This window comes from Chinchilla lanigera, unplaced genomic scaffold (genome assembly GCF_000276665.1).
Source record: "Chinchilla lanigera isolate Chin_1 unplaced genomic scaffold, ChiLan1.0 scaffold00055, whole genome shotgun sequence".
NCBI classification, from domain to species: Eukaryota; Metazoa; Chordata; class Mammalia; order Rodentia; family Chinchillidae; genus Chinchilla; species Chinchilla lanigera.
This window is the reverse complement of record NW_004955456.1, coordinates 5,299,641-5,325,032: the sequence shown is the minus strand read 5'-3', so window position 1 is coordinate 5,325,032 and position 25,392 is coordinate 5,299,641. Positions and strand designations below refer to the sequence as shown.

The 25,392-nt window shown below is 45.4% G+C and overlaps 1 protein-coding gene across 1 annotated transcript in view; it reads left to right on the top strand.

The window, feature by feature from the left end:
- The window catches only part of Abca13 (ATP-binding cassette, sub-family A (ABC1), member 13), a 363,756-nt gene that overhangs the window by 16,227 nt on the left and 322,137 nt on the right, over positions 1 to 25,392 (top strand). The window contains exons 3-7 of the mRNA XM_013520510.1: positions 533 to 656; positions 16,812 to 16,954; positions 19,524 to 19,552; positions 22,340 to 22,503; positions 24,191 to 24,321. Coding sequence (XP_013375964.1) covers positions 533 to 656; positions 16,812 to 16,954; positions 19,524 to 19,552; positions 22,340 to 22,503; positions 24,191 to 24,321 — 591 coding nt within the window. The remainder of the gene's footprint in view (positions 1 to 532; positions 657 to 16,811; positions 16,955 to 19,523; positions 19,553 to 22,339; positions 22,504 to 24,190; positions 24,322 to 25,392) is intronic.

Below are 25,392 nucleotides of genomic sequence, written 5' to 3'. Positions count from 1 at the left end.
TTATCCAGGGGGTGGATCACTGTAACCATGGCTGTCCTGAAAAGTCTCTGCTTGGAGCCAGTGTAGAACACATTTTGCATCACATAATATTTAGCAACTACACTTAAACATTTAAGAATCCAGTTGCACTGAACTTGAAACTTTTGCACAAAATTTAAAACTCTTGAATTTTAACGCAAGGCGGGAAAGTGTCAGTTCTTGTTTCTTACTCATGGCGGCACCTGGGGCTGGGACGTGGGACAGAGTTGTTGCCACTCGACGGACAGGGAAGCTAACAAAACCGGGGAAGCTACTGTTATTCACAGCCACTCTCCCTAGAGTGTGAGGACAGACGTGGGTAAGAGGTGTTATCCAGGCAAGGTTTTATTGCTCTTGGATATTCCTCAGATATCTTATAATAACTGATCTAGTAATACCATGACTTGATGTTATAAATTATGATACTATCCACTAGGTGTCCACTTCTGACTCACTAGGTGTCAACTTCTGGTAGCAGGGCACGGGCTCATTTTTTCCTTGCATTTGTTGCCAGGTTTCTTGCAGCCCCGGGATCTGCCCAGCCGAGGTGTCCTCCCCTTTGTCCAAGGGCTTCTTTGTAACACCGGCTCAACCTGCAGGAACTTCAGTTTTGAAGGGTACATGGACCACCGTTTCCGGTAAGAGAGACACGGACATGCTGCTCAGAATTCCTGGGAAGCTGGTGCCACAGTGGGCATCATAGGTTTAGTTCAGCTTTAATAATTTGGGACAGGGCAGGGATTGTAGAAGGTACGGAATATAGAGCTACAAAAATCAGTTTTATTAAATTCATAGTCAATGATAAAGGCTCCAGCTAATTGTTAGGGTCTATGAGGAGGACTTTGCACTGTGTTTCAAGATTCATGGCATCAGTGGTGGTGAGCAATGTCAACTGCATGTAATAGTTTGTTTTCTCCAGGTTGAAACTCTGACTTCAAAACTACTTGCTTAGCTAACTTTTTATTTTGGGTTTATCCACTTTGAGTGGCCTCCTGGGCTTTTTCTATGGTGCCATTGCCTAGGGTCCTGCCCCCACCTGAGATCAGATGAAAGCAGTTGTCAGTTGCCTCTTTCTTTTTTCACACTACCTTGACATGGCTTAGATCTAAAATGTTCCCCCTAGAGTCTTAGGTGTTCAAGGCTGGGGCTTTCAGAACGTGACTGGATCACAGGGGTACTATATTCACCAGTGGATTCATCCATTGGTGAGTTCACAGCTGAATGTGCTACTGGGGGGGGGGTGCTGGCCAGAAGAGGAGGGTCATCACACCAGTTGGAAGACCCAGTTCTTGTCCCTCATCCTCCTCCCTTGCTCTGCTTCCTGGCTGCTGTGGGTTGAGCAGCTTTGCTCTGCCATGTTGTTTGTGCCTGGGAGCCAATCGACCATGGACTGAACCCCTAAGCTGTGAGTTAAATTTCTTGTTCTTGAAGTAGCGGGTGTTGGGTCTTTTGGTCTAGCAGGGGGAAAGAGTAATACAGAAAACTGGTACCAGAAGTGAGGTCATTGCTGTAACCATATCTGACCATGTAGTTGAAAAGCATTTGGAACTGCTTTGTGAGAGGGGTCTTCAAAGGCTTGAAAAATCAGTCCTAAAAGGCTGTGAGCAGAGTTTAACAGACAGTTCGGTCAGGGCTAGATAGGAATGCAGACAAGAAAGACCAGGCAAAGAGGTTTCAGATGAGCATGAGAACTTTTCTGGAAATCAGATTACGAGGAGCCCTGCTTGTTACATTCTGACAGAGAATTTGTGTACATTGTGCCCATGGTTTGAGACTTTGCAGAAGGCTAAATTTAAAGGTGCCGAACTAATTAATCTGGTGGAAGAAACTTTAAACCAGCTCAACATTTAGGCCGTGGCATGGGTACTGTTGGCTGCTTTTAGCAAGATCTATGGTAAAAATCAGAGACAAAAAACAGAACCAAAAGATATAAAAAATTTGCAGCTTGGCCATAAAGAAACTACTTATGAAGTGAGGGCTGGGGAGAATATGTTTGCTAAAAAGATTAGTAGCCGTTTTATAAAAGTACTTGACACTTGAATAATAAAGGGCAGCTCAAAATTTAGCTAGACTCCTCATTGTAAAATGGGTAAGCTCCTTTAAAAGAGCTGGTTTTAAAAAGAGAGTCCCAGGGTTTCTTGTTTGCTCATAGCTACCTAGGAAAGAATATTCTCCAGTTCAGCCATTCAGGCATTCAGAGGCTACTGTAGCCTTGGTCCATAGGGGCTAGCATACTGCTCCAGCTGGTGACAGGCTTTGGTATCATTCACATGCTACTGGTTTTTCAGGCATACAACATGCAAGAGTTGTGGGGTCAGGAAGGCTTCCACTCAAATTTCAGAGGAGGTTAGACAGTGTGCTCCTGAGAGGAATGTGTATGAAGCTATAGAAGTAGAAGTAAGGCAGGTGTTGTGGTGCATACCTGTAATCCCAATACCTTGACAAGTTCAGGCAGCAGAATGGCAAGTGTGAGTCCAGTCTGAACAATGTATAGGCTTAGTGAAAAGTTGTCTCCAGAGGGGAGTGGGTAGATGAGGATGTAGCTCAGTGTTCAATCCTCTGTACGCCTCCTCCAAAAAAGGAAAAATAAAGGTACACTGGACACTAACATTTTGGAAGTGCAAAAACGTAAAATATCTGCAAGAAAGAAAAGCCACAGGCAGTAAGGCCATCCAAACCCTTTGGAGCTTGTCTGTCACCACAACCTGCCCTGGGTGCTCCATGTGGAGCTGGGCTGTCTTCCTGCTGGGCTTCCATTTGGTTTTGTCTGATTTCTTGCATCTTCCTGTTCCTCCCTTTTAGGATGGGAATGTTTACCCAGTGCCATTACATGTTAAAAGTATTTAACTTTTGTAGATGATCAACAAAGTCATGAGCATATTAAAGCATAAGATCTTTATCTTTCAGCTTTTAGTTATAAGCAGATAATAAAAAGTATCTAGATAATTTTAAACACAGTATTTATAAATGGTGCTCGTCCATTTGGGTGATTTAACAAAATGTCCTACCCTGGGTGGCTTATAACAGAGGGTTTTTGTTTTGTTTTGTTTTGCTTTTGTTTCTTCAGACAGGGTCAGTTGAACTCACTATGTAGCCCAGGCTGGCCTCAAATTCACAGTTAGCCTCTGGCCTCAGCCTCCTGAGTGCTAGGATTACAGGTGTGCACCACCATACCTGGGTTGGGTGGCTTATAAGAAAGAAATATTTATTTATCACAGTTCTGGAGATAGGGAAGCCCAAGATCAGAGCACTGGCAGATTCAGCGTCTGGTCATGACCCTTTTGCTACAGATGGTAACTTGTAGTGTGTCCTCACATGATGGAGGCTCAAGGGCCCTCTCTGGGGCTCACTCACTAATCCCATTCGCCAAAACCCCCACTTATGACCTAGTGCCTCCCCCAGGTAGGTAATACTCTCCCCCTCCCTCCTGGTGTCCTGGGGGTCGAACTCAGGGCCTTTACTGTCAGCTGCATCTTCACTGCCGCCCCTTTTTGTGGCCTGTAGTGCCCAAGGATGAGATGGGAGGAATGCAAGATGCAATAGAGAAAGAAAACAGTAAGGAGCAAAGAGGGAAGAGAGAGAGAAAGAGAAGGAGAGGAGCACAGGAGGCTCTGTCCAGCTGGTCTCTGGCTTCAGACCTGGCCACTGGCACACGGCCATCTCTCATCTGTTTCCCATCAGGTCAGCTGTGAATTTGGTGAAAGTCCAAAGCCAAAGATCAGCACCCTGTCCTGATCCCTCAGCCTGCTGGCACAGATCCTTCCTCCCACTGGTGCAGACTTTTGAGATTCTACCACTGAGCTTTGGGCCCTCCCAGTGCAGATCCTTGATACAGACTTGCATAAGACATTGTTGTGGGCTCTAGGCCTCCAGTTGAACTTGTGGAGGACACTGCCATGGGCAGCAGGTCTTCAGCTGAACTCGTGCAGGACATTGCCATGGGACCCAAGCCCTCAGCTGGATTCTTTGGGTCTCTAGTGTGTGGCCGGATCTCTGCCACTCTTCTGTATTTGACTCTTCAGGTGAATATTATGAAATAATCCTATAAATCCTATGTCCTGTATAAAATCTATGTCCTTTCAAGCTCTCACTACAACACCACAGGCATTACAGCAAAAGAAAAAGTCAATTGGATTAATCAAAATTAGAAAATTTGTGTTTCAAAGAATATAATCGAGAAAATGAAAAATAACCCACAAAATGAGAAAAATGTGCAAAAGTCATACATCTGATAATAGACTTATATCTTGGGTACCTATAATCTAAAGAACAGAAGAATAAGAGGTAGAGAAATTGAATCCTCACAGACTGTGGAAGGACAGCAATCCCAGTGCTCTGGGAGGCTGAGGCAGGAGTATGGCAAGTTCAAGCCCAGCCTGGGCAACTCATCAAGAACTTGTCTCAAAAAAATAAATAGGTAAAAAGGCCTGGGGATGTAGCTCAGTGCAAAGGCCCTGGATTCAATCCCCAACAGACAGGAAGGCAAGGGATAGAGGAGAGGAGAGGAAAGGGAGGGGAAGTGAAGGACAGAACAGCAGGAGGGAAAGAAAGAAGGAGGAAGGAAGGAAGGAAGGAAGGAAGGAAGAGAAAGAGAAAAAAGAAAAGCCTCTGCTCTTCAAAAGATAAGTCAGACCAGACTTCTGTGAAGATAGCAGAGTGGTGAACAGTAGAGAAAGAGCCTTTCCAAGATTTGATGTGAAGACACTGGAATATAGCTACAAGAGGAAAATAAGGAGGGAGGTTGGTCCCCAAGACCCAGCAAGGATCTGAAGCAAGAATTGAAGCCCATGAGGAGAGTGAACAGAGAGACTTCAACAAGGAAGAAGGTGGCAAGTGGTGCTTTCTCCTTGAGCCTGGACTCACTGTGTGTGAGGGGCAGCTTGAACCTGCAGATGCATGATGACTACTGCCAACCCCGAGGCCTCCATGAAGAAATGTGCCAATGGAACAGAGCGGTGGACTCAGCTGACCGCAGTGGCTGTTGAGTTGTTTGGGTTCAGATGTCCCCCGGGAGTGGGGGATTGGCCAGGAGCCATCCTGGAGGGGGGCCACCTGAGCTTGGAACCCAGAGCAACTGCTGACTCCATCGAGCAGCTCCCAGGGTCAAGGTGAGGCTGCCAAGTTCAAGTCATCAGGAGGTCAAGGGGCTGAATTCCAGCCAGCAGGAGGCACGTGGAGTGCTGCAGGTTGAACAAGTCTAGTTCCAGCCTCACAGCCAGAAACCAGCCTGAACTTCAGCGGAACTAAAGGTGCAGCTTGTTGAGATTATCTAATACCCCACTAATATCCACAGCTGGCTTGCTGGGATTACTCAACTTGGATCTGGACTGTGTCTGCCCATGTTGTCTACCAGTGATAACACAGACATGCCAAGTAGACTTTTTTTTCTTCTTTTATTTTTTCTTTCTTGTTTTTAATTTTGCTTTGGTTTGGTTTTTCCTGACTATTCATTCTTGTGTTTATATGAGCATGAACATGGTTTCTAGTTTTTTTGTCATTGTTGTTCGGTCTGTTCTTGTTTTTATTTTTTCCTTCTCTTTTCCCCTCCTGTCTTCTTCACCAGTTTTCCAAAGTGTGTGTGATCTTCCTTTGTCCTCCAGCCTTACTTCTAATCTCTTCCTCTTCTGCTATTTCTCCATTTATCCCCTAACCCTTTTAAATTTTCTCCCCTAAGGGTAAAATTCATAAATTGAGGGCTTATTTACTGTATACAATTTTCTGGTTTGTTTTAGATTTTGTTATATAGTCACAAATATAGTTCAAATGGTTAAAGGTGGTAAATAGTTACCACAGTTTGTCACTTTCTGGGCTGTGTTTGAGGCTATTGTTATTGCTGATTGTACCACTTTAGCCAAGGTGACATAATTGTTCTAATCAGTTGTTCTTCCTGGTATACCAAGACTGAGGGGTCATTGCTGAAGGGTCATGAATAGTAGTATAGGCAGTGCCGAAGAACCAGGGTCTGGGCTAAGTAGGCAGCAACCACTCATCCTCAATAAGTTGAAGAAGTAGGATCTTGCAACAGACTCACAATCCAAAAGCCAGCTATACCTGGAAGACCTCTCGGAGTAGTAATTCCCTAAGGGTTCTAAAGACTAGCAATAAAGCTACTTGACATACACAGTTTGCAAGCATCAACCCAGGAATTAAACTAAGAAAAATGGAAAGTGAGAAGATGCAACCTGAGACTCCAGCTGACCAAAAACATATCCAGGGGGAAACGAGGTAGAATTCCAAGGCCACCTGCTTGGACTCTCTGAAGTGCTGACAACAGAAGTAACAAAGCAGATGAACAACGCTCTACAGAAAAATCAAATGAGAAATAACCTCAGGTAGCTACAGAGATGGTAGAGTAGTATTTTTAATAACAATACAAAATATATAAGTAACTGGGAAAAGTTAACAAAAGGTATTCCTGATCTCCATGGAAAAATACTACAACCTCACCTTGAGAGACGTGAAGAAAATCTAAGTGAATTAAACCATGCATGCTGACCACACAGGGCAGGAGACTCAGTAGGAATGAGTCCCCTTTGAGCTCCATGAGACTCCTGGACGGGGCTTGGAAATAAATCCAGAACCATGCAAGCCACCTCTCCTCAGAGAAGAGAGGCCCTGCGTCTCCCCATAAAGACGTACTGGGCAGCACTAGAGCAGTCTGCAGACAGAGTGTGTGCACTGGGAGGGCCCAAAGCTCAGTGGTAGAATCTAGAAAGTCTGCACCAGGGGAGGAAGGATCTGTGCCAGCAGGCTGAGGGATCAGGAGCCAGGAAGTGACTCTCAAGGTGAGGACCCAAGCTCCCCTGAAGAGACTGCAGCCATCCTCAGTGACAGCGAGGACCTGAGCTCCTCTGATGGTGACAGCCGAGTTCATATCAGAAAAACCAGCACAGCAAGCTTCTCCCAGAGAATCAACAGTGCAGCATCTTCCCCTCCAATTCTCCTTTTTACCATTGGCAGCAATCCTCAGGTGGGCCCTTCGCACCCAGCACCACACTGACTCAATTTGGCTGAGTGTTAGAAGCTGAGTGTCACATTCAGTATTAGGATTAGTTAATCCACCACAGGCGTCGTATCTACAAGGCTTGGTTTAAGGCACAATCATGAAGACTGACTGTTAAGATTTCTTCTAGGAATTTAATAGTTTTGTCTCTTAACATTTTGGACTGTGCTTCATTTTGAATTGGCCTTTGGGTATGGGGTGAGGAGGAGGTCTGACTCTATTCCTTTGCACATGGATAGTGAGGTGTTTTAGGGATTTACATTTAATGTACAGATTGGTCAAAAAGAGTCTTCCAATCCATAAGAACCATTCATTTGTTTAAGTTTTCTGGATTCTCTTAGGAATACTCCTATCATTTTCACTTTTATGTGTATTGTGTGAAATTTATTCCCCAGTAGTTTGTGTTTTTTTTTCATATTCTGTTTAGATTTTTAAAAACGCAGGCCATTATTTCTAGTGCTTTAAAATATATCCCCTAGGATTTTATACATACATGATCATATCATCTGAAAATGCAGTCTTACTTTTTCCTCTCTTGGGTGCCTTTTATGTCTTTTCTGAGGGTGTAATGTATTCTCCTTTACCTACCTTACTTATGTTATGTATGTTAAACCACTGAGTTTAGATGTTTTCTGACACAGGTTCCAAACCCTATGTACTTCTCTCTGAGTCCTGCTTGACTGCATCCAGCAATTTTGAAATCTTGGGTTTTCATTTGCTTCAAGTCTAAAATATGAACTGATGTACATGGTGGTTTCATCTTTGATGCATGAGTTATTTGTTGGTCAGATGGTTGATTTCTAAATATTTGAAGCTTTTCCTAAAATCCTGGACTTATGAATTCTGCTGTGGTTTGGTACCTCACTCCATCTGATTGTAGCTTTTTGAAATCTGTTGAGGTCAGTTTTCTGAAAGAATGATGAATACTGAATGTGCCCTGAAGAGGCTGTTTGCCTTCTGCTCTTGATGCAGTGCTGTTCAGATCATCAATATCGTGACTAATTTTCTGTCTATCTGAGCTATGCGTTACCAACAAAAGGAAGTAAAATGTCCAATAATAAAGGGTTTTTCTAGTTTTGTTTGCAGTTCTATGAGGTTTTGCTTCATTTATTTTGAAAAGCTAATGTAAATATTTTCATATCAGGATTATTACATCTTTTCCACTGGTTTACCTGTCATGACGTGATAGTTATAGATATTAATGTAAACATATAATATTATACATGATGTTAAACATTAATGTGTATTCAACATACAACATAATATGCAGAATACATGTTATGGAATCATACATAACCTCTTTATCCCTGGCCATATGCTTTATTCTGAAGTCTGATATTTACATAGACTTTGCCACTTTCTTTTGATTAATGTTTGCATATTTTTTTCTTCTTTTCACTTTTCAGCTTTCTATACTTTATATTAAAATTATACAGTACAGTCTTATAATCTTTACCTTCCTGTACTTAGGCCTTTAACAACTCTGGGAGGCTGAGGCAGGAAGGTCACAAGTTTAAGCCCAGCCTGAGCAACATAGTCACTTAGGGAGACTCTGTCAAAAATTTAAAAAGGTAAAATACAAAAAGAAAGATCTTGGGTGAAGCCTCTGTTTGGGCTGGTTGGGGTTAGGGATTTGTTGTACAGAAGTCAAGAAACCAAGTGTCAAGAAACCCAGGTTTGGTTCCTTTCAAGGATCAGTTTGTACCTGGGGATGGGCGTGTCTGTGGACAGGAGGACAGTCCCGAGGAATTGCTACCTTCCTTCCTCAGATGGGCATTTCCCCAACTTCCTTTTCCTTAAGAACCCAGTTTCATTACACATTTCAAAAGCCACTTCCTCCTTGAAGTTCCCCTTGGGTGGAAGGTGGACAAGGGCAGCAGCTGGGTGGCCTGGGGACCTCCTCTTGGGAAAACACCCCCTCAGACTCTTCCTCAGAGGGAGGAGCAGTATGTGTCATCCCCAGTAGCATTCTTGAGAAGATAAGTCCTGCCTTTGCATCTGGCTGTGTTGGACCCAGTCCTAACTCAACAAGAATTTACTCCAGTCGTAAACTCATGATTAAAAATTAGTAAAAGGTGCAGTGAAAGGCACGATCCCACCACTCCTGTTGCCTGAGGTGAGGTGAGTGAGAGCCTGGCGCTGCAAGTGGTAAAAGGATTTACCAACAGTGATGGAACGTGGAAAATTTCAAAGATTTTTCCCTGCACTGCCAGAGTGCAACAGGCCACTCCTGGTGAGGACCACACTGTCAGGGGGAAAGGCTGAGATTTCTGTGTCTGGTTTTCTCCAGAACAGAGTCTGGAAATGCCATCATGGGAACGTTTTCACAGGTCATGGTAGTTGTGTTGTCATCTATCTCAGCTCCAGGGAGAACAGGTGCTGTAAGATACCTGACACCCAAAGCTCACAGTCTGTAGAGGTTTCAGTGTATAATTGGCTGGCTCCTAAGCAGGGTGGCTTGGCAAGTTGAAGACAACAAAAGTAAGCAAGCAAGGGAGAAAACAAGGCTCTTCTCATCCATTATGTTGTATTCAGGCTACCTGGGATTAGGGTGGAGCCAAACCAATCAGGGGACTGATTTAGTAAACACCCATCCTAATCCCAGGATCACACTCTAGATCCAGCCACCTCTGAATAAGCCTCACCTAAAACCACTTTCTTTTGATTAATGTTTGCATATTTCTTTTCTTCTTTTGGATTTGGTGGGGGACATCTAGACACAAGCCATGGCATTTTGTCCTTGCACCCCTTAAAGATTCATGCATATTCCTTTATACAAAAGGCATTTAGTCCATCTCTGAGAGCTGGCAAATTCCTAAGTTTCAGCATTGCTGAAAACTCCAAGCCCAAAGACTCCTTTGAGATTTATGGCGAACTCTTAGCTTCAAGCCCCTTCACAAGTGAAACAAAAGTTAAACACTTCCAGCAGACAATGGCACAAGATAAACATTTCCATTCCAAAAGCTACAAATGGGGATAGCAAAGAATGGGAACAAAGCAAGACCAAAATCCAGCAGAGTAAACACTAAATCCCTCAGTTCCACTTCCAGCATCTCTGGCAATCTGTGGCAAAATGTGAACTTCAAAGGTCTTGGGTGTCTCTGCCCTTATGGCATGGTCAGAGGTTGTAGCTCCCAAGGCTTCTCTCTCAGGCCTGATCTGCTCCTTCCTTGCAGTTTTCCTCAGATGATTCACATTCCTGGCTTCTCCAATCTTCTGGGATATCCACTGCACCTTTGACTTCACACTCACAGCTGAATTTTGGGGTCCAATGCCTGTGAACCGAATCACAAGGAACAACTTCCTTAGGTCACCAAAACCCTGGGGCTTTCTCCTCAAAGCAAAGTCTTTTATTTTTGTAGTTTTGAGGCTGCAAAGAGTGGAGACTTGCTGCTTCTTGTTATGCCCTCAGGGCATCTTTTATATGCTCTTGTTCCTTTTCAGAAATCAGGATCTCCTCAACTCTATCTCTGCAGCCCACAACTTCACTGGAACTTCCTTCCTGACCAAACTCTTAGCATTTTAAATAATTCTGCTGGGCTCTTCACCCTTGATTCACAACATAGATCTGGCTAAAATCTCCCAACAGCAGCCATGCCACTGCCTCAACATTCAGCTGCTTTGAAATTTCTTCTGCCACATTAATTAGTCTGCCACCTTTAATCTCAGTCTTAGGCAATGTCTCTGGACATGAGCAAAATGCAGACAAACTTTCTGCCAAGCTGTAACATCATATCACAGTGATATATGTGCACCTATGTTCATAGCAGCACAATTTGTAATTGCTAAAATGTGGAAGCAACCCAAATGTCCATCCACCGAGGATTGGATAAGAAAATTGTGGTACTTTTATATAATGGAATATTACTCAGCTATAAAGAAAGATAGACTTGAGGCCTTTATATTTAAATGGTCACAACTAGAGACCATACTCATAAGTGAAATAAATCAAACATACATGTGCAAGCACCACATTGTTTCACTAGTGTAAACCTTGAAAGAGTTATTTTAAACTTGGAGGTATGATAGACACTGTGAAATGATAGGAAACCGCTGAAGAGTAAAGGGCAAGTGGGATGTGGGAAAAGAAAAGGGAAAGAAGGAGAAATTTTGTATGTATGTATATACATGATAGTTAACATGGTTGTTTTCTGTCTTCTATTTCTATGCTGAAAGAAACTGTCAATGAGTCTTTGGTTGACCAGTATTGCATGTCTATATCTGTTTTCATGAGAAGCCACTTTGAAGATATCAATATGTAATACAACAACCATTGTTAATTCCCTACCACTTTGTTTGTAACTCTGTATTGTCTGTACTGTGCTTGTGATGTTGTAAAATGTTGTATGTCTGTTAATATTTCCCTCCTTTTGTCTTTAAAAAAAAAAAAACAACAAAGTGAAAGGGGATATGTTCATTTAGCTCTTAGTTTGCAGAGGTCTCAGTGAGAAATGGTGCTCCGCTCCGAGATGTGATGAACAGTAGGCTTGTTTAATGATGGGCGCGTCATTCTTCTGTGCGGCTTGCAGGGTGGAAAGTAAGTGTTCTCCTGCAGACTTGTCGCTCCGTGGCAACATGGTCTTTGAAGAAACACTGGGAAAACAGTCCTGGCTCCCCATGCACTGCTTGCTTATTAATGTCGCGCTGAGCCGAGAATGCAGCACAACCTGCATGGCTCGTACTGTTGCTTGTCCCCTTCCTTCTTGGCATGGCTGACTCTTACCCCGCCCGCCCCTCCTAGGCACACAGTATGGTGGTCTTATTTTCAGGATGGTTTTCTAAGAGTGACACTGCTTGCAAAGCACTTTGACCTCAGGGAAACTCTAGCTGGGTCTCAGTTCCATCTGCAAATTGAGCCTATGTAATGATGTCTGAGGCTCCTCCCTGTTCTGCATCTTCAGATCTCTCAGGGACTGTGTGAGTGACCTAGGTGAGACATCGTGGTCCCCGGTGTTGGAGAGCTGGTCCCTGGTGCTGGTTTGATGCTGAGGAAGACATTCAGTCACCTCTGCCAAGAGGCCTGTTCTTGTCCTGCATTCAAAGGCTCCTTTAGTAGATCTTCCCTTTGCAAATCTTCCCTCCGTGGCAAGGCCAAGCACTACAGGATAGAAGACCAAACACGGAACGAGACTCAGGAATGAGAAGCTGCTCTGCCTGTTTCCCTTGTAGGGCTGGGTTTTCCCTTGTGTGCAGGAACCCCCCACCCTTTAATCAAGGATTTTCTACGCTTTTCTTTCTTCTGTAAACATTTCTCATGTTAGTGGTAATTCATAATCCATTCTTAAGGACAATTTGAGGAACTTTTGCAATAATAGAAAAAGAACATAAAAAAACGAGGTCATTGTTACTGGAGAATCTCATCTTAAATTACATCCGTCTCTATAATCTGATAATTCTGCCATTTCCCAGGGAAGTCTCAATTTCAGGGTGGGTAGAAGAGTTCAGATCATGGTTCAGAGTCACAGTATTCAGAGGCTGCTTTTAGTTTTAGTGTTTTGTGAGCCCATATTTGAAGTATGTATTGACTACGTTCAGTATGGGGGTTGGAACATGTTCACAGCACGCCTCTCCTCCTCTCTCCTCCTTCCCTTGACTCTTAGCTCTCTTCCCCTTTGCAAAAGTTCTTTCTCTATTTCTTGTTCTCTATCTTTTATTTTGCTCTTGATTTATGCGAGGCCCCAGCAGAGAAGTCATAGCTGATTTAGCAAACTCTCTTGTTTTCTTGTCTCCAAAATGCTGTGATCTAAAAGCCACTGAGCTTATTTTATTCATCAATAAATGTTGGAATTACTCTGTCTTGGTTACTTTTCTCTCATTGCTGGGACAAAATACCTGACGCCCAAAATTAAGGAAGGAAAGGTTTATTTCGCTTACAGTTTATGGAGGTTTCAGTCCGTACTTGGCAGATTACAAGGCAGAGTGGCACATGGCAGAGGGCTACAGCTCCTGGAGCAGAACCCAGCAAAGCAACAAGCACACACACAAGGGAGGAAATGGCCAGAAACACCCTCTTCCTCTCCCTTACATATGCAAACTATCCACCCCAGGGCGGGTGGAGCTCTCATACCCATAATCAATCAAACTCTAAAAGCCTGCCCCATGGCCACATGAGGCTTTGGGGGGACACACAGACACAAACCATAACATGCTCTAACTTCGCTCTTACTTGTGAGAGCTCGATGACTGTGGGAGGGATTTTATTATAACTCTTTGTCATGCAAGCTTTGGTTGTCTTTCAATGTAGATTTACCTGTTGACAACTGTTACTTCATTGTCACAGTTCTCTAATTCGTAAAATAAAGACAAGATTAAAGTGTAAAAGGCTCTGTAATTTGCAAGCAGAAAAATTTCCTCTCAATTTTGTAATTTTGTCTTTTTGAATATGCTGAATGTTATTAGACACTTGGACAATTTAACAAGCTCTCCAGCAACTTACGACCTGATTCCCTACTTTATTTCAAATCAGTACTTCTACTGATTAAAAATAAGTTTGAGATTAGATGTAAACAGGCACACAGTGGTGATTTCTAAGGTCATGAGAATATTTTCTCTATTTATTGGTAAATTTCCTTGCACATTTATAGCCCTAAGAAAGATGCAGAAATATTATGTTTTCTTTTTTTTCCCTTTTGGTTTTTTTCCAGTACCAGGAATTGAACTCACAACCTCGCGCTTGCCAGGCAGGTGCTGTGCCGATGAGCTAAATTCCCAGACCAATATTATGTTTTCTAGTTAGTGCCCATTTCCCCAGCACCTTAGGCCAGTCTGTGGAATGTCTGTGTTGGAACTGCAAGTGGTGTGGGTTAGAATTCAGGTTTTTGGACCACTTTCTGCCCTTCCTCCTCAACCTTGCTCCAGTGGGAATGGGTGGGAAGAAGCCCCCAGAGTGAAGATTTTTAACAAATTTCCCAGGTGGTCTCTCCCTCACACAAACCACTCCTACAGGAACACATTTCTAGGAACCCTATATTTAAAGATGAAAGAAAATCCTTGCAAAAACATAAGCTTTTGTTTATCTAAGATTCCCCTAGAATAGGAGATTATATCATTTCCAGCATTTTCCTCTGCTCACCGTTACTCTCAGTTATACGCATTTTAAATGCTTTAACACTCTCATCTGTTAGGAGTAACTTCGCAAAATGACAGTAAAATTAAAGGCAGGTCAACTGGAGAGAAACTTTCTATAAAGTGATAAAAGATGCTATTTTTCAAACATAAACAAACTGTACATAAACACAGAGAAGACAGTAAGCAAATCAGTAGAAAAAAGATAAACACTTGTATGTTGACAGTCCTGATGCCTCTGCCCTTCTGAATTCTGGATTTACATGAAAAGCCCCCCTTTCTTTGCAGGGCTGGGAAATGAACCCAGAGTTTTCCACTGAGCCATAGACCCAGCCCTTTTGTTTTTTATTCTGACATGGGGTCTGACCAAGTTGCTGTGTTGCCTAGGCTGGTTTCCTGCCTCAGCCTCCCAGAGTGCTGGGATTGCAGGCATGAGCCACCATATCTGCCTTAAAAAAAGCCCCTTTTCACCAATAACCCTTTTCTTGCCCTCATCCTCTTGAATACTTTTTTTTTTTTTTAACCTGCAGCCACAGGGCTGTTCAGATTTCAAATTCCATTTGTTCATTGCTGTTCTGTAGGGAAATACTTGACTTTTTATTTTAACATCTCATTCCTCAGCCACATTCTAATCTCTTATTAGTTCCAGCAGATAGTTTTGGTGGAGTCGATTCTCTTAAGTGTACTCTGCGGTGATCATGTTCCCTGAGAATGAAGACGATTGTCCCTCTCCTCCTTCTCCCTTCATCTGTCCTGTCCTCTTCATGTCTCCCTGCACTTGCCAGGACTTAGGGTCAGGGTTAGGGTCAGGGTTAGGGCTAGGGTTAGGGTTAGGGTCAGGGTTAGGGTCAGGGTTAGAGTTAGGGTCAGGGTTAGGGTCAGGATTAGGGTCAGGGTTAGGGTTAGGGTTAGGGTTCGGGTTAGGGTTAGGGTTAGAGTTAGGGTTAGGGTTAGGCTTAATGTTTGGTTAGCATTAGGGATACCTTAGTGGTTGTGTAGTATTAGGTGTAGTATTAGGCACAACTGTGGGAGCGTGGTTGTTGGGATGTCCCCGCTGTTTTCTTCTCCTTAGAGAGTGATCTTTCTTCTGCCCAGCTTGCTCTTGTTGCCGTTGTCTCCAGTGTGGAAGATTTTCCTCTTTCCTCATTGCGGTGATTTTTTAAAAAAAAATCAACAATGTCTGTTCCATGTCGTGAGATAACTTTTCTGCGCTCACTCCTGTGATTGTTTGATGTTTCTTTTCCAGATGTGAGGGGATGGTTTTCAGTGTTAAGTTACAGAATGTTGACAGAGAGCTTGCTCACATTTGAATGCGCAAGTCATTCCTGGTGAAAGCTACCCAAGCTCCCTGCTGTCTTGGTGCTTGGCAGAGTCCTTTCTGGTACTAGGTGTGGGGAACCTGCTGACCTTCTGCTCACCTTTCCTTTGTCCACTCCCTGCACCCCTGCTGGGTCAGCCTCTGTCTGCCACTGGGCCTTTGCATGTGGGCTCCGTTCCTGGAACAACCTCCCCAGCCATTCCCTGACTAGCGTGGATGCTTGGGTTAGTACAAATGGAATTGAAGCTAATACACAAATTTACAGAAAAAAAGCTTTTAAGGGGATGTTAAAGGGAAGGTTGGATAAAGCCCAGTTTAGGAAGCTGAGGAGGCACATTTGATACTGGGGTGCAAACAGGCCTGCCTGCAGAGGTGGGAGGCCAGCGTTCAGGATTGGCTTGTGGCTGGTCATGGCCTCAGTCCTGATCTGGTGGCTCTGGAACCCTGGCTAATGGTCTTGTTTCCAGGAAAGAGTTATCTCTCTCTGTCGGGGTCCCAGTCAGCAGAGCTCCACCCTTCCTGGAATCCAGGTGGCCACAGGTGTGGGACAGTGGCTGGCGGTCTCTGGGGCAGCTGGATGTCCCTGTGAAGCCCTTCTCTCACTGTCCTCAGTCTCACAGCAGGCGACAGTCTGCACGTTCAGGGATGGTCAACCCCATGTGGCAGCTCCTGTACAGACACTGCCTAACAGTCTACACAGCCCTGTGTGGGTTGGAGGTGAGGTCGCACGCAGGATTTACAGACACAGATGAAAAATGAGGGTCAGGCTGCGCTCTGCGTTCCTCACCGGCTGGGCATCTCTTGGCCCAAGCGAACAGTCATAGTTCTTAGCACAGAGACTTCTAAGTCCCAGATGGTTCCAGAAAGAACCACAAATCGTGGTTTCAGTGAGTGGCAAGAAGCGCCTGGATGCCTGTTCAGTGCCCCCCGAGGTCCCCGCGGTGCCCTGACTGTGCAGCTGGACGTTTTGCTCTTCGGGCCTCAGCAGCACCCTCACAGGTGTGCTGGGAGCTTCCCAGGGCTCCTGACCTCACACTTGGCCCTCACCCCAACCCTGTCCCTCCTCTGGCAGAAGAAGCTGCTGCCCCTTCCCTGCTCAGCACCGCGGACAGCGCACGCCGGATGTGTGTGGGGGAGGACTGCCAAAACAAAGGCTGATAAATGTACCCAAAGCGATGCTCTGTGGTGATGTGTGCAGTGAGAGCGGTTTCTTAATTTTAAACCTGTATCTTTTCCTTTCCAGGGATAGTTCTCATTTTGGAGGAGGGCCGGGTTCTGGCCATTTAGCAGAAGACAGTTTGCTTTCGGGTCCTGAGAACCCGAAGGCTGTGGGGAAACTGACCCAGAGCGGCATCGATCCCATTTGCTTGTTTTTTTTTTTTTTTTTTTTTGTTGTTGTTTTTTTAGGTTCCAAACTGCTGCTGATGACAGGACGGTCAACAGCCTGGGCTTTTTAGAAGAGATGCAGGACCTGGCCGAGGACATTTATGAGACAGCGAGCAAGGCGAAGCACTTGCAGAAACTCTGGGGAGAAAGAGTCCAGACACCAGGCAAGTGACCCGCTCGTGCCTGGGGCCACCCCTAGCTTTCCACCCTGGGGAGCCAGAGGACTCGGAATGCAGGTGAAGTGCCCAAGTCCTGGAGCTCCCCTGGGTGGATGAGGCCAGCCCTGTGGCCAGTGGGGATGGGGCCCTCCTTCCCCTGTGCGGGAGGGTGCCTTGTGCAGTTAGGGAGGCTGAGGCAGGAGGATCCAAGTTTGAGTTCTGTCTGGATGACCTGGCAAACCATCTAAAAAAATACAGACAGGGCTGGGGATGTGCTCAGTGGCAGAGCACCCCTGAGCTCCATCCCGAAACCTGGTAGTGGTTTGGGGGTTGCTGAGGGGCGGTTTCCTTCCCAGCTCTGCTCTGTGCGGACTTTCCAGACTCCCGTCCCCTCTCTCTTCTGTCGCCCACTTCTCCTTGCACTTCTGTCCGCACTGTTGAGATCTGTGCATGTGCCCACGCTCCGGGGCCCTCCCCCTCCTGTGGGCTTGGGCCGGGCTTTCTGTGTCACCAGTACCAGTGCTGGTCCTGGATGGTGAACTCTCTGTGCTCGTAAGCTGTTGGAATTATTAGGATCGGACCGATTTCTATTCATTGTGAAACATACCCTCCTGTGAGAGGCTCACACTCTGACTTCTAAATCCGTGAGAAGTTAGGCGGGCGCCGATCTCGGCATGAGGCGCTCACAGATGGCTCAGCACCTTGGACAGGGCCAGCGCCGAGCTCACCTGTGCTGGGCCCTGGCGGTGCCCGCTGAGAAACGGAGGCCGCGGGGACCCTGTCCATGGCGGCCATATACGACTCAGCTAAACGTGAATTTTAAATTACAAGTAATTTTTAAAGATGTGTGTTTCCAAATAGTGCACATGTATTGTAAAGAGACTTTTATTTTTTAAAAATCTGAAATTCCAATTTAACTGGGCATCCATTGTTTTTATTTGGTAAACCTGGTGACCCTTAATAAACAACTCAAATTTTTGAAAGATGTATATAAAGATAATATATAAAGATCTCTCTCTATATATATATAGATAGATAGATAAAGACATATATCTACACATATATTATCTCTCTATACAGAGGCATATATAGATCCAGATCTATCTATCTATCTATCTATCTATCTATCTATCTATCTATCTCCCCCCTTCGTGTACACAGGTAAATCAAGTGAAGAGACTGGCAGAGGAACGAAGAGGGCGGCCCTCAGGGGGGTGGTCCTTCTGAGAGCAGAGCTGTCCCCTCCGGGCAGGGTGGGCCAGTGCACGGCTTGCTGTGGCTCCTGATGGCAGATCCCAAGGTGGACCCAAGGTGTACGAACAAAAGATGAGAGTGAGGAGGCACGGCGGCGCACTGCGGCGCACGCCCGTGGAGGCAGGAAGAGCGCACGTCTGAGCCCAGCCCAGCAACTTAGTGAATTCACAGGACCCTGCCTCAAAATAAGAACATGAAAGGGCTGGGGATGGAGCTCAGTGCAAAGGCCCTGGGTTCAGTCTCCCCAGTACCGTGGTATGCATGTGCACACACACACACACACACACACATACACACATACACACACACAATATACACACATACACACATACACATATACACACACAATATACACACATACACATATACACACATACACATATACACATATACACACATACACACATATACACACATACACACATGCATATATACACACACAATATACACACATACACACCTAGACATGTACACTCACACACAGGAGAACAGTTTTTAATATCAGGTGATGGAGTTCTTATATTAAGCTAGATTATGGCATCAGTTCATTTTATAAAATTTGTTTTTCAAAATTTTTTTTGAATTTTTATTTATTTTTTCTTTTCTTTCCTTTTTTATTTTAAAGAGAATAATAATAAAAAAAACAACAACAGCAAAACACCAACAACAGAGACAAAAGCAAAACAAAGCCAAAAAAAATGACACAGGGTTTCAGAACACAATGATAGGGATTAACAGTGGCTGTTATATTACGCATTGTCATCTGCAGTGAAGTTGCTCGGATGACCAGATGTAAGAACGCAAGATTGATCAGACCATTAAAGAGAATAAAAAGTAAAAACAGAACGTGCTTGTGAGAGAAGAACTAACTTTTTGGGATGCAGTTACCACCACGTTCTTCACTCGCTGTTACTCAAGTCTGTTCTCACTGGCTGTAATCCAGAAAACAATCTGAAAAAGTCATAATTTCACTTTTGACCCATCTTCAACTTTCCTCTTCGTTTCTCTTTGTTCGCCCTTTGCCCCTCTGCCTTGCTCGGCTGCCCGCCACTCTTAGAGGAGGCAGGGACTGATCGGAACCAGAAAACCTGGCAGCAAACCACGGGGATGTGGGTTACCAGTTACATCTCCTTCCAGGACATTGCGTAGTGTCCCCGGGGGTCTAGAAAGGGACGGCGGGGATGCACTGTGGCTTTCATCCTCTCAGTGACTGTCTTTGTCCTTGGGGCTTTGGGGCTTCACTGGACCTGAGAACTATGTCCCTTAGCACTTGCTTTTTGGCCTGTGATCAAACTAATCTCTTAAATCTGCTTCATTGTAGATTCTTCTTACGGTGCCAGTTTTTTAACAGTAAGTATCTTAATAAAAGTTTGAACCTCTGTTATGTTTAAGACACTGTGTTTATATTTAATTCATATTTTCAAATGATTTCATTTATTGTTGTTGTTTCTTTGAGATGGGGTCTAGCTATATGGTTCAGGCTGGCCTTGAACTCACTATGCACCCCAGGCTGGCCCTGAACTCAGAGAGGTTCTCCTGCCTCAGCCTCCCGAGTTCTGGGATTACAGATGTGCACCACCAAACCTAGCACAAGTGATCTGATAATTTTATGTAATAATTATGTTGTAGGCGTATTTGAGAGCCACATTTCCTACAGACTTGAGAGATGGTTTTAGTTTCTTGGCCAGGGCTCAGGTAGTTGCTGAGGCCTGTAGGTGCAATCAGATGGGCTCTAGCCACTCTCCTGTGAGCCTGGGATTTGTGTGCTGACTCATAAACTTTGACCCCCTTGAGCACGCAGCCTTTGGTTACTGCACTGGCCATCTGTGGGTGTGGCTTTCCCCTCCCAGCTGGCCCTAGGGACATGTGCCCAGGTCTGGATGGAGTTGTGGTTGTGATAGTTGGGGACAGGTAGGGAGGCCAGTGCCGGACAGGGAGGTAGAAGCAGGAGGAACCGTCAGCACCTTCGACAGAGCTGTACCTGGCTGGGACTTCAGTGCCGGGTGGAGGCGCAGCCAGGGTCCAGCCCTGGCCCTGAGGGTTCTTCCTTGGCATTGTGGGCACATTGTGGCGACAGCCATGCGTGTGCCTGGCCCTGCCTGATCCAAAGAAGGACTTAGTTTAGGAAAGAAGAATATGCACTAAAACCACCAGAGGAAAAGTGAAAGAATAAGGGCCCGATGTGAGGTGGAGGGGGGCGGCCTGCCCTGTGTGCTGTAGTAACAACCATACGAACAGTTGACATGGCGTCGGTGGACACATACCCTGACTGCAGCCTTTCGGATGCACCAGATCCAAAGGAAAGTATTATGGATCACACACGAGGAGTCTTAAAGACAACCGGAGAACTTAAAAACAGAATGAAGCACCACTGGCAATGATCAAATTAGCATTTTTAAGGGAAATTCTGATACCCACTGCCTGTCATATTATAGCCCACGGATACAATCATGTATGTCTTATACAATAAAAATGGATGCGACACCTTTTGAAAAAAAAAAAAAACCTAACATTCTCTGACCCATAATTTTTCTGACAATGTATCTCCCTTACAATGTAAGAGAGTTAAAACAATATTAATTATTAATGATGGGTAATTTTACTATCTCCAAGTAGGGCCAGTAGATGTTGATAGCTTATTTAGCACTAATTAATGCAGTATGTGGGAAGTGCTTATTCATGTCAAGGGGACAAGGTGGAGGCCCACGTCAGACCTGTGGTTGATTGTGACGTTCAGATGTTGAGGCGCTGGTAGCGCGATCTGAGAAAGTTCCAGCTGTCACGGCGGGGGACCTCTGTTACAGAGAATTTCTGGCGATGCGCTTGTACAGTTTTGGTGCCGCTTTGAGGAAAAAGTGGCCTGGGGTTACTGTGAGGGAGGGGTGGCGGACACGAGGTGGACACCCAGAGGGTCTCTCTGGACATGGTGCTGAGCACAGACAGATGGAAGGTGGCTGGGGCAGAGGTGGTGGCGGGTGGTGGGGTTCTTGGTCCGTGGAAGGCAGAGCCATGTGTGCTGGTGAAGGTGGTGCAGGCTGTGGGGAGGAGTGGAGCGTTGCTCCGAGCATGGAGCTCACCTATGCATGATTCGGAGCTGCTGCTTTCTGAGGTCAGAGGCTGCGGACCACGCTGGCCTTGGTGGTGCAGCGGGCAGGCAGGAGGAAGCGGCCTGGGGTTGACTTGGGTGATGCACCTGGATGCCTGGCTGGAGCTGAGGCCGGCAGTTTGGCTTGCAGGAATGTGAAGGGGACCTGTGCGGACATCTAGGGAGGGAGTCAGGGAGAGAGCGGGGAGAGACTGGGCTTGGGCACTGTCTGAGAAGGGGCACAGCGAAGAGGAAGAGGAGCCGGTGCTGAGGCAGAGGGCAGAGGCAGTGCGGGAGTGGGAAGGAGCCACTGTCCCCGGCTGTGGGGGATCAAAGGGAGGCCGTGGGAGTGGCCGTGGGGCAGCGCGGGCAGGCAGGGTGGCCGGGCTGGACGGGTGTGTGGATGGGAGTGGACATGGGGCTCACAACCCTGCTCGGAGCAGAGAGCACAGAGATGGGGCAGTGGGGTGCCGGGTGGACTCCTCTCCTCCACGCCCACCTGCATCGCATTCCTCCCCTGTGAAGTGGACGCTTCCGGGAGCCCAGACCCCAGAGCTCAGACCCCCTCCAGCCAGGCGTTTGGCTTTCATATCCGCTCCTCCTGGCAGGGAGGTCAGCCTGCGCTTCCTCCCTTCCTTGCTGTCGTCTCCCCAACTTCCTGCTTCCCTCCCTCCTCCCTCCCCCTCCTCTCCTTCTCTCCGTCCCTCATCCCCTGCCTTCCCTTTATTTTTACTTGCTACTTTGCTGCTTTTCTTCCTCTCTTCCTTTTTTCTTCATTTCCCCACCTCCCTTTCCTTTATAATCATTTTAAATTGTAGATTTTTCTAACTCTTTATCTTTTGACTTGATTTGAAACTTATGTAAAAAAGTTATTCATAATTCCAAAAGAAAAACCCTAATGAAATGGTTTTAAAATTCTGTGTGTTCAACACAGTGACAGGTGGAATGGGTCTGTCTGTCTGTTTCTCTGTCTCTTTGTTTGTCTGTCTTTCTCTTTCTCTCAGTTATAAAATCAAAAATGATGACTTTTGTTACTTTTCTCCCATCACCAGATGAATCTCAACCAAACCGAGGAGCTGATATCAGAGTGGGAAATCCTCCACCAACAGCCGCATGTCTGGGACTTCCTGCTCTCACTGCCAAGGCTAGGAACAAACAGAGCTCGTGTGGGAGATGCCACACAAACCATAGTGCACTTTCTCCAGGCAGTTTTAAAGTAAGTGAAAAGTAAAATATAACTAAATATAGGAGTTGATTTTTCTGCTTATTTTTAATGAGAAAATACACATCACTGAATAGTTGTTAGATAAAAGAGAAACTCCAGTGATGTCGCCTGCAGACACTTGGGGCCCTCACACCCGTGCCTCTGTCCCCCATCTGTCAATGGACATCTCCTGCCTTGTTGCAGGGATGTTCAGAGCATATTCTCTCTAATTTAAAAAAATTAACATTTATCCCTTAACATTTCATGGGTTCCTGTAGTTTTCAAATGATCATTTTTCATGGCTATATAACCTTCCAGTTTGGTGAAGTTCTGTGTACCACAATTAACTTAATAATCTTAGCCTTAGACTTTTGTGTGTTTCTAAGTTTTTCACCATTAGAGCAGTGAAATAAACCTAATAATCTTAGCTAATTATGCTACAGTTGCCTGAAATATCACCCGGACCGATAAGCCCAGTTCTCTTTGTTGACAGTTGAGGAAGTTGGGCTGGTCTTGTGTGATGGATCTAACCCTGTGTGACTGGGGAGCTTCTGGGTGAACCCTTTCCATGGTGGTTTTCCTACTTTTTAATCCACATAGTCTAAAAAATTTAAACTTATTTGTGTCAACACCTGCTAAGTGTTATTTTATTAGTCAATGTTTATATTCTTTTCAGTGTGTGTGTGTATGTGTGTGTGTGTTGGGCTGCGCCTCAAACTTGCAATGATCCTCCTCCCTCAGCCTCCTGAGTGCTGGGATTACAGGCATGCGCTCCCACACTGGCATTGAGAATGATTTGAGAGCTGAAAAATTTGAAATTAAAAGGTGTTGGTGATAGTTGTTAACACATGTCAGCTTCAGCATGAATTTTATCTCTATGCTTTGCTTTGGGGGGATGATTCCAAGAAAACCTGTATTCATGGAAATAAACATATGCAAGTGGAACCAGTTTCAGGATACATCTTGTAGTCTCAGAATTTTCTTCAGCACACAGATACTCCATGAGAGATTTTTCTTGATGAGAAGCCACAGGGAAATTATCTTTTTGAATCACACTATACGGTCTTGTGTTGCTGAAATGTAAATATATCCCTATTTCAGTTAAATGCAGTTTCTGACCTATAAATTTAGGTAGAGTTATTTATAAAATAAAATATCGATTTTTGATAAATATAATGAACACCATGCATGTGTGAGCTCCCCTTCCCCCAAAGCCCCTTATTCTGTGAGAGAATTTGCAAACCACAGATTGACCCCGATATTCAGATCGATGGGCTGAAACCATGTGGAGGGCTGGGGTACGTACGTGTCACCCCAGTAGACTCCCTCCAAGCAGTAGACTGACTATCTGAACTTGGTAGTCATTTGCCCTTCCAGGGTAAGAGCATGTGTGGCCTGGCTGGCCTCGTCAGCTGCCCCCAAGGCCGAGCCTAAGATAGCACCCCTGGGAGGGCCATCCTAAGCCAAGCTCTACGGCAAAGGCCACGTTCTTAGGTGTCTGGAGACAGGGGCTTCCCCTTGCTTAGTGCATTTCCCAGGGAGTCAGAGTCCCTTTGTAGCCACCAGGAATGCTGACATGTCAGTGCCCGGGGCCTCTCACAGCAGAGCCGGAGCGCCGTCCATGGGGCATGAGTCAATCTGGAGCCGATACTTCTCAGCTGACAACCAACTCACTGCCTTGACTTTGTTTTGCTTCCAGTTCCGTAGCAGCTCTGGACCGTTTAGACTGGCTACCACTCAACGCAACGTCCTCCCCGGTCTCTGAGGTCGTGCTGAACGTGACCATGGCGGTGCTGGATTTCCTGCAGCAGCCTGGACGAGTGGCCGCTGGTACGTGCTCCCAGGGGTACTGCTGGGCCGCAGGTGTGCCCTGCCTCCAAGTTAGTGACATCAGCACGGAGCTAGAATGTGCTGCTCGAAGAAGTGGGTCAGCTAAAATACCCAGTGCAGGCAAGAGCTGCGCCTGTTAAATTAAGAAAGGGTAGAGGCAGAAGGACAATCAGGAGCGCAGAACGGAACTGCCTTCCTGCCTCTGCTGGGATCCTGCGGGTGTGTCTAACAGAAATGATACTTTTAACTGAAAAGTAAGTTATTTGAAAATTCTTTGACTTGATGCCTTTGAAGCCGGGACCAATCTTTGATTCTGCAATTTCACCTTCCCTCTCTCTACAAGGAAATATTCAAAGAACAATAAAGGTAGTAAGAGAAGGAAACTTGATGAGGATTTAGCTCACCTCCTGAATAAGAGGCAGTTATCTAGGGTGTGCCTTCCTTCCTCTCTCCCTCCTTTCCTTCCTTCCTTCCTTCCTTCCTTCCTTCCTTCCTTCCTTCCTTCCTTCCTTCCTTCCCTCCCTTCTCTCCCTTCTTCTTCCTGCCTTCCATCACTCCCTTCTTCCCACTCTCTCCTGATACTTTTTCCTCTCCCGCCTCAGTGCTGGGAATGGAATCTGCTACCCAAGTGCTCTACCACTAAGCAGTATTACAAATTCCTTTCTTGACCTAGAATATTATTCCTTAAATTGTCACCTGGGCCTGGTTATTTTACTTTAAGTTCCTTCTTTCTCTCTGTCTTTTAAAATCTTTATCTGTTTTCCTAAGGACAACACAATGAGAAAAAAATGAAGGACAATTTTCTACCATTTCATCCATCCATCTATGTCTCCATCTGCCTCACACATCTATTTACCCACCCATCCATCAAATAATTCACCCACCATCCTTCTGTTCACCTGTTCCTTAATCTACCAAACATCCATCCATCCATCCATCCATCCATCCATCCATCCTTCCATCCTTCCATCCTTCCATCCACCCATCCTTCCATCCATCCATCCATCCATCCATCCATCCATCCATCTATCCATCCTTCCATCCTTCTATCCTTCCATCCTTCTATCCACC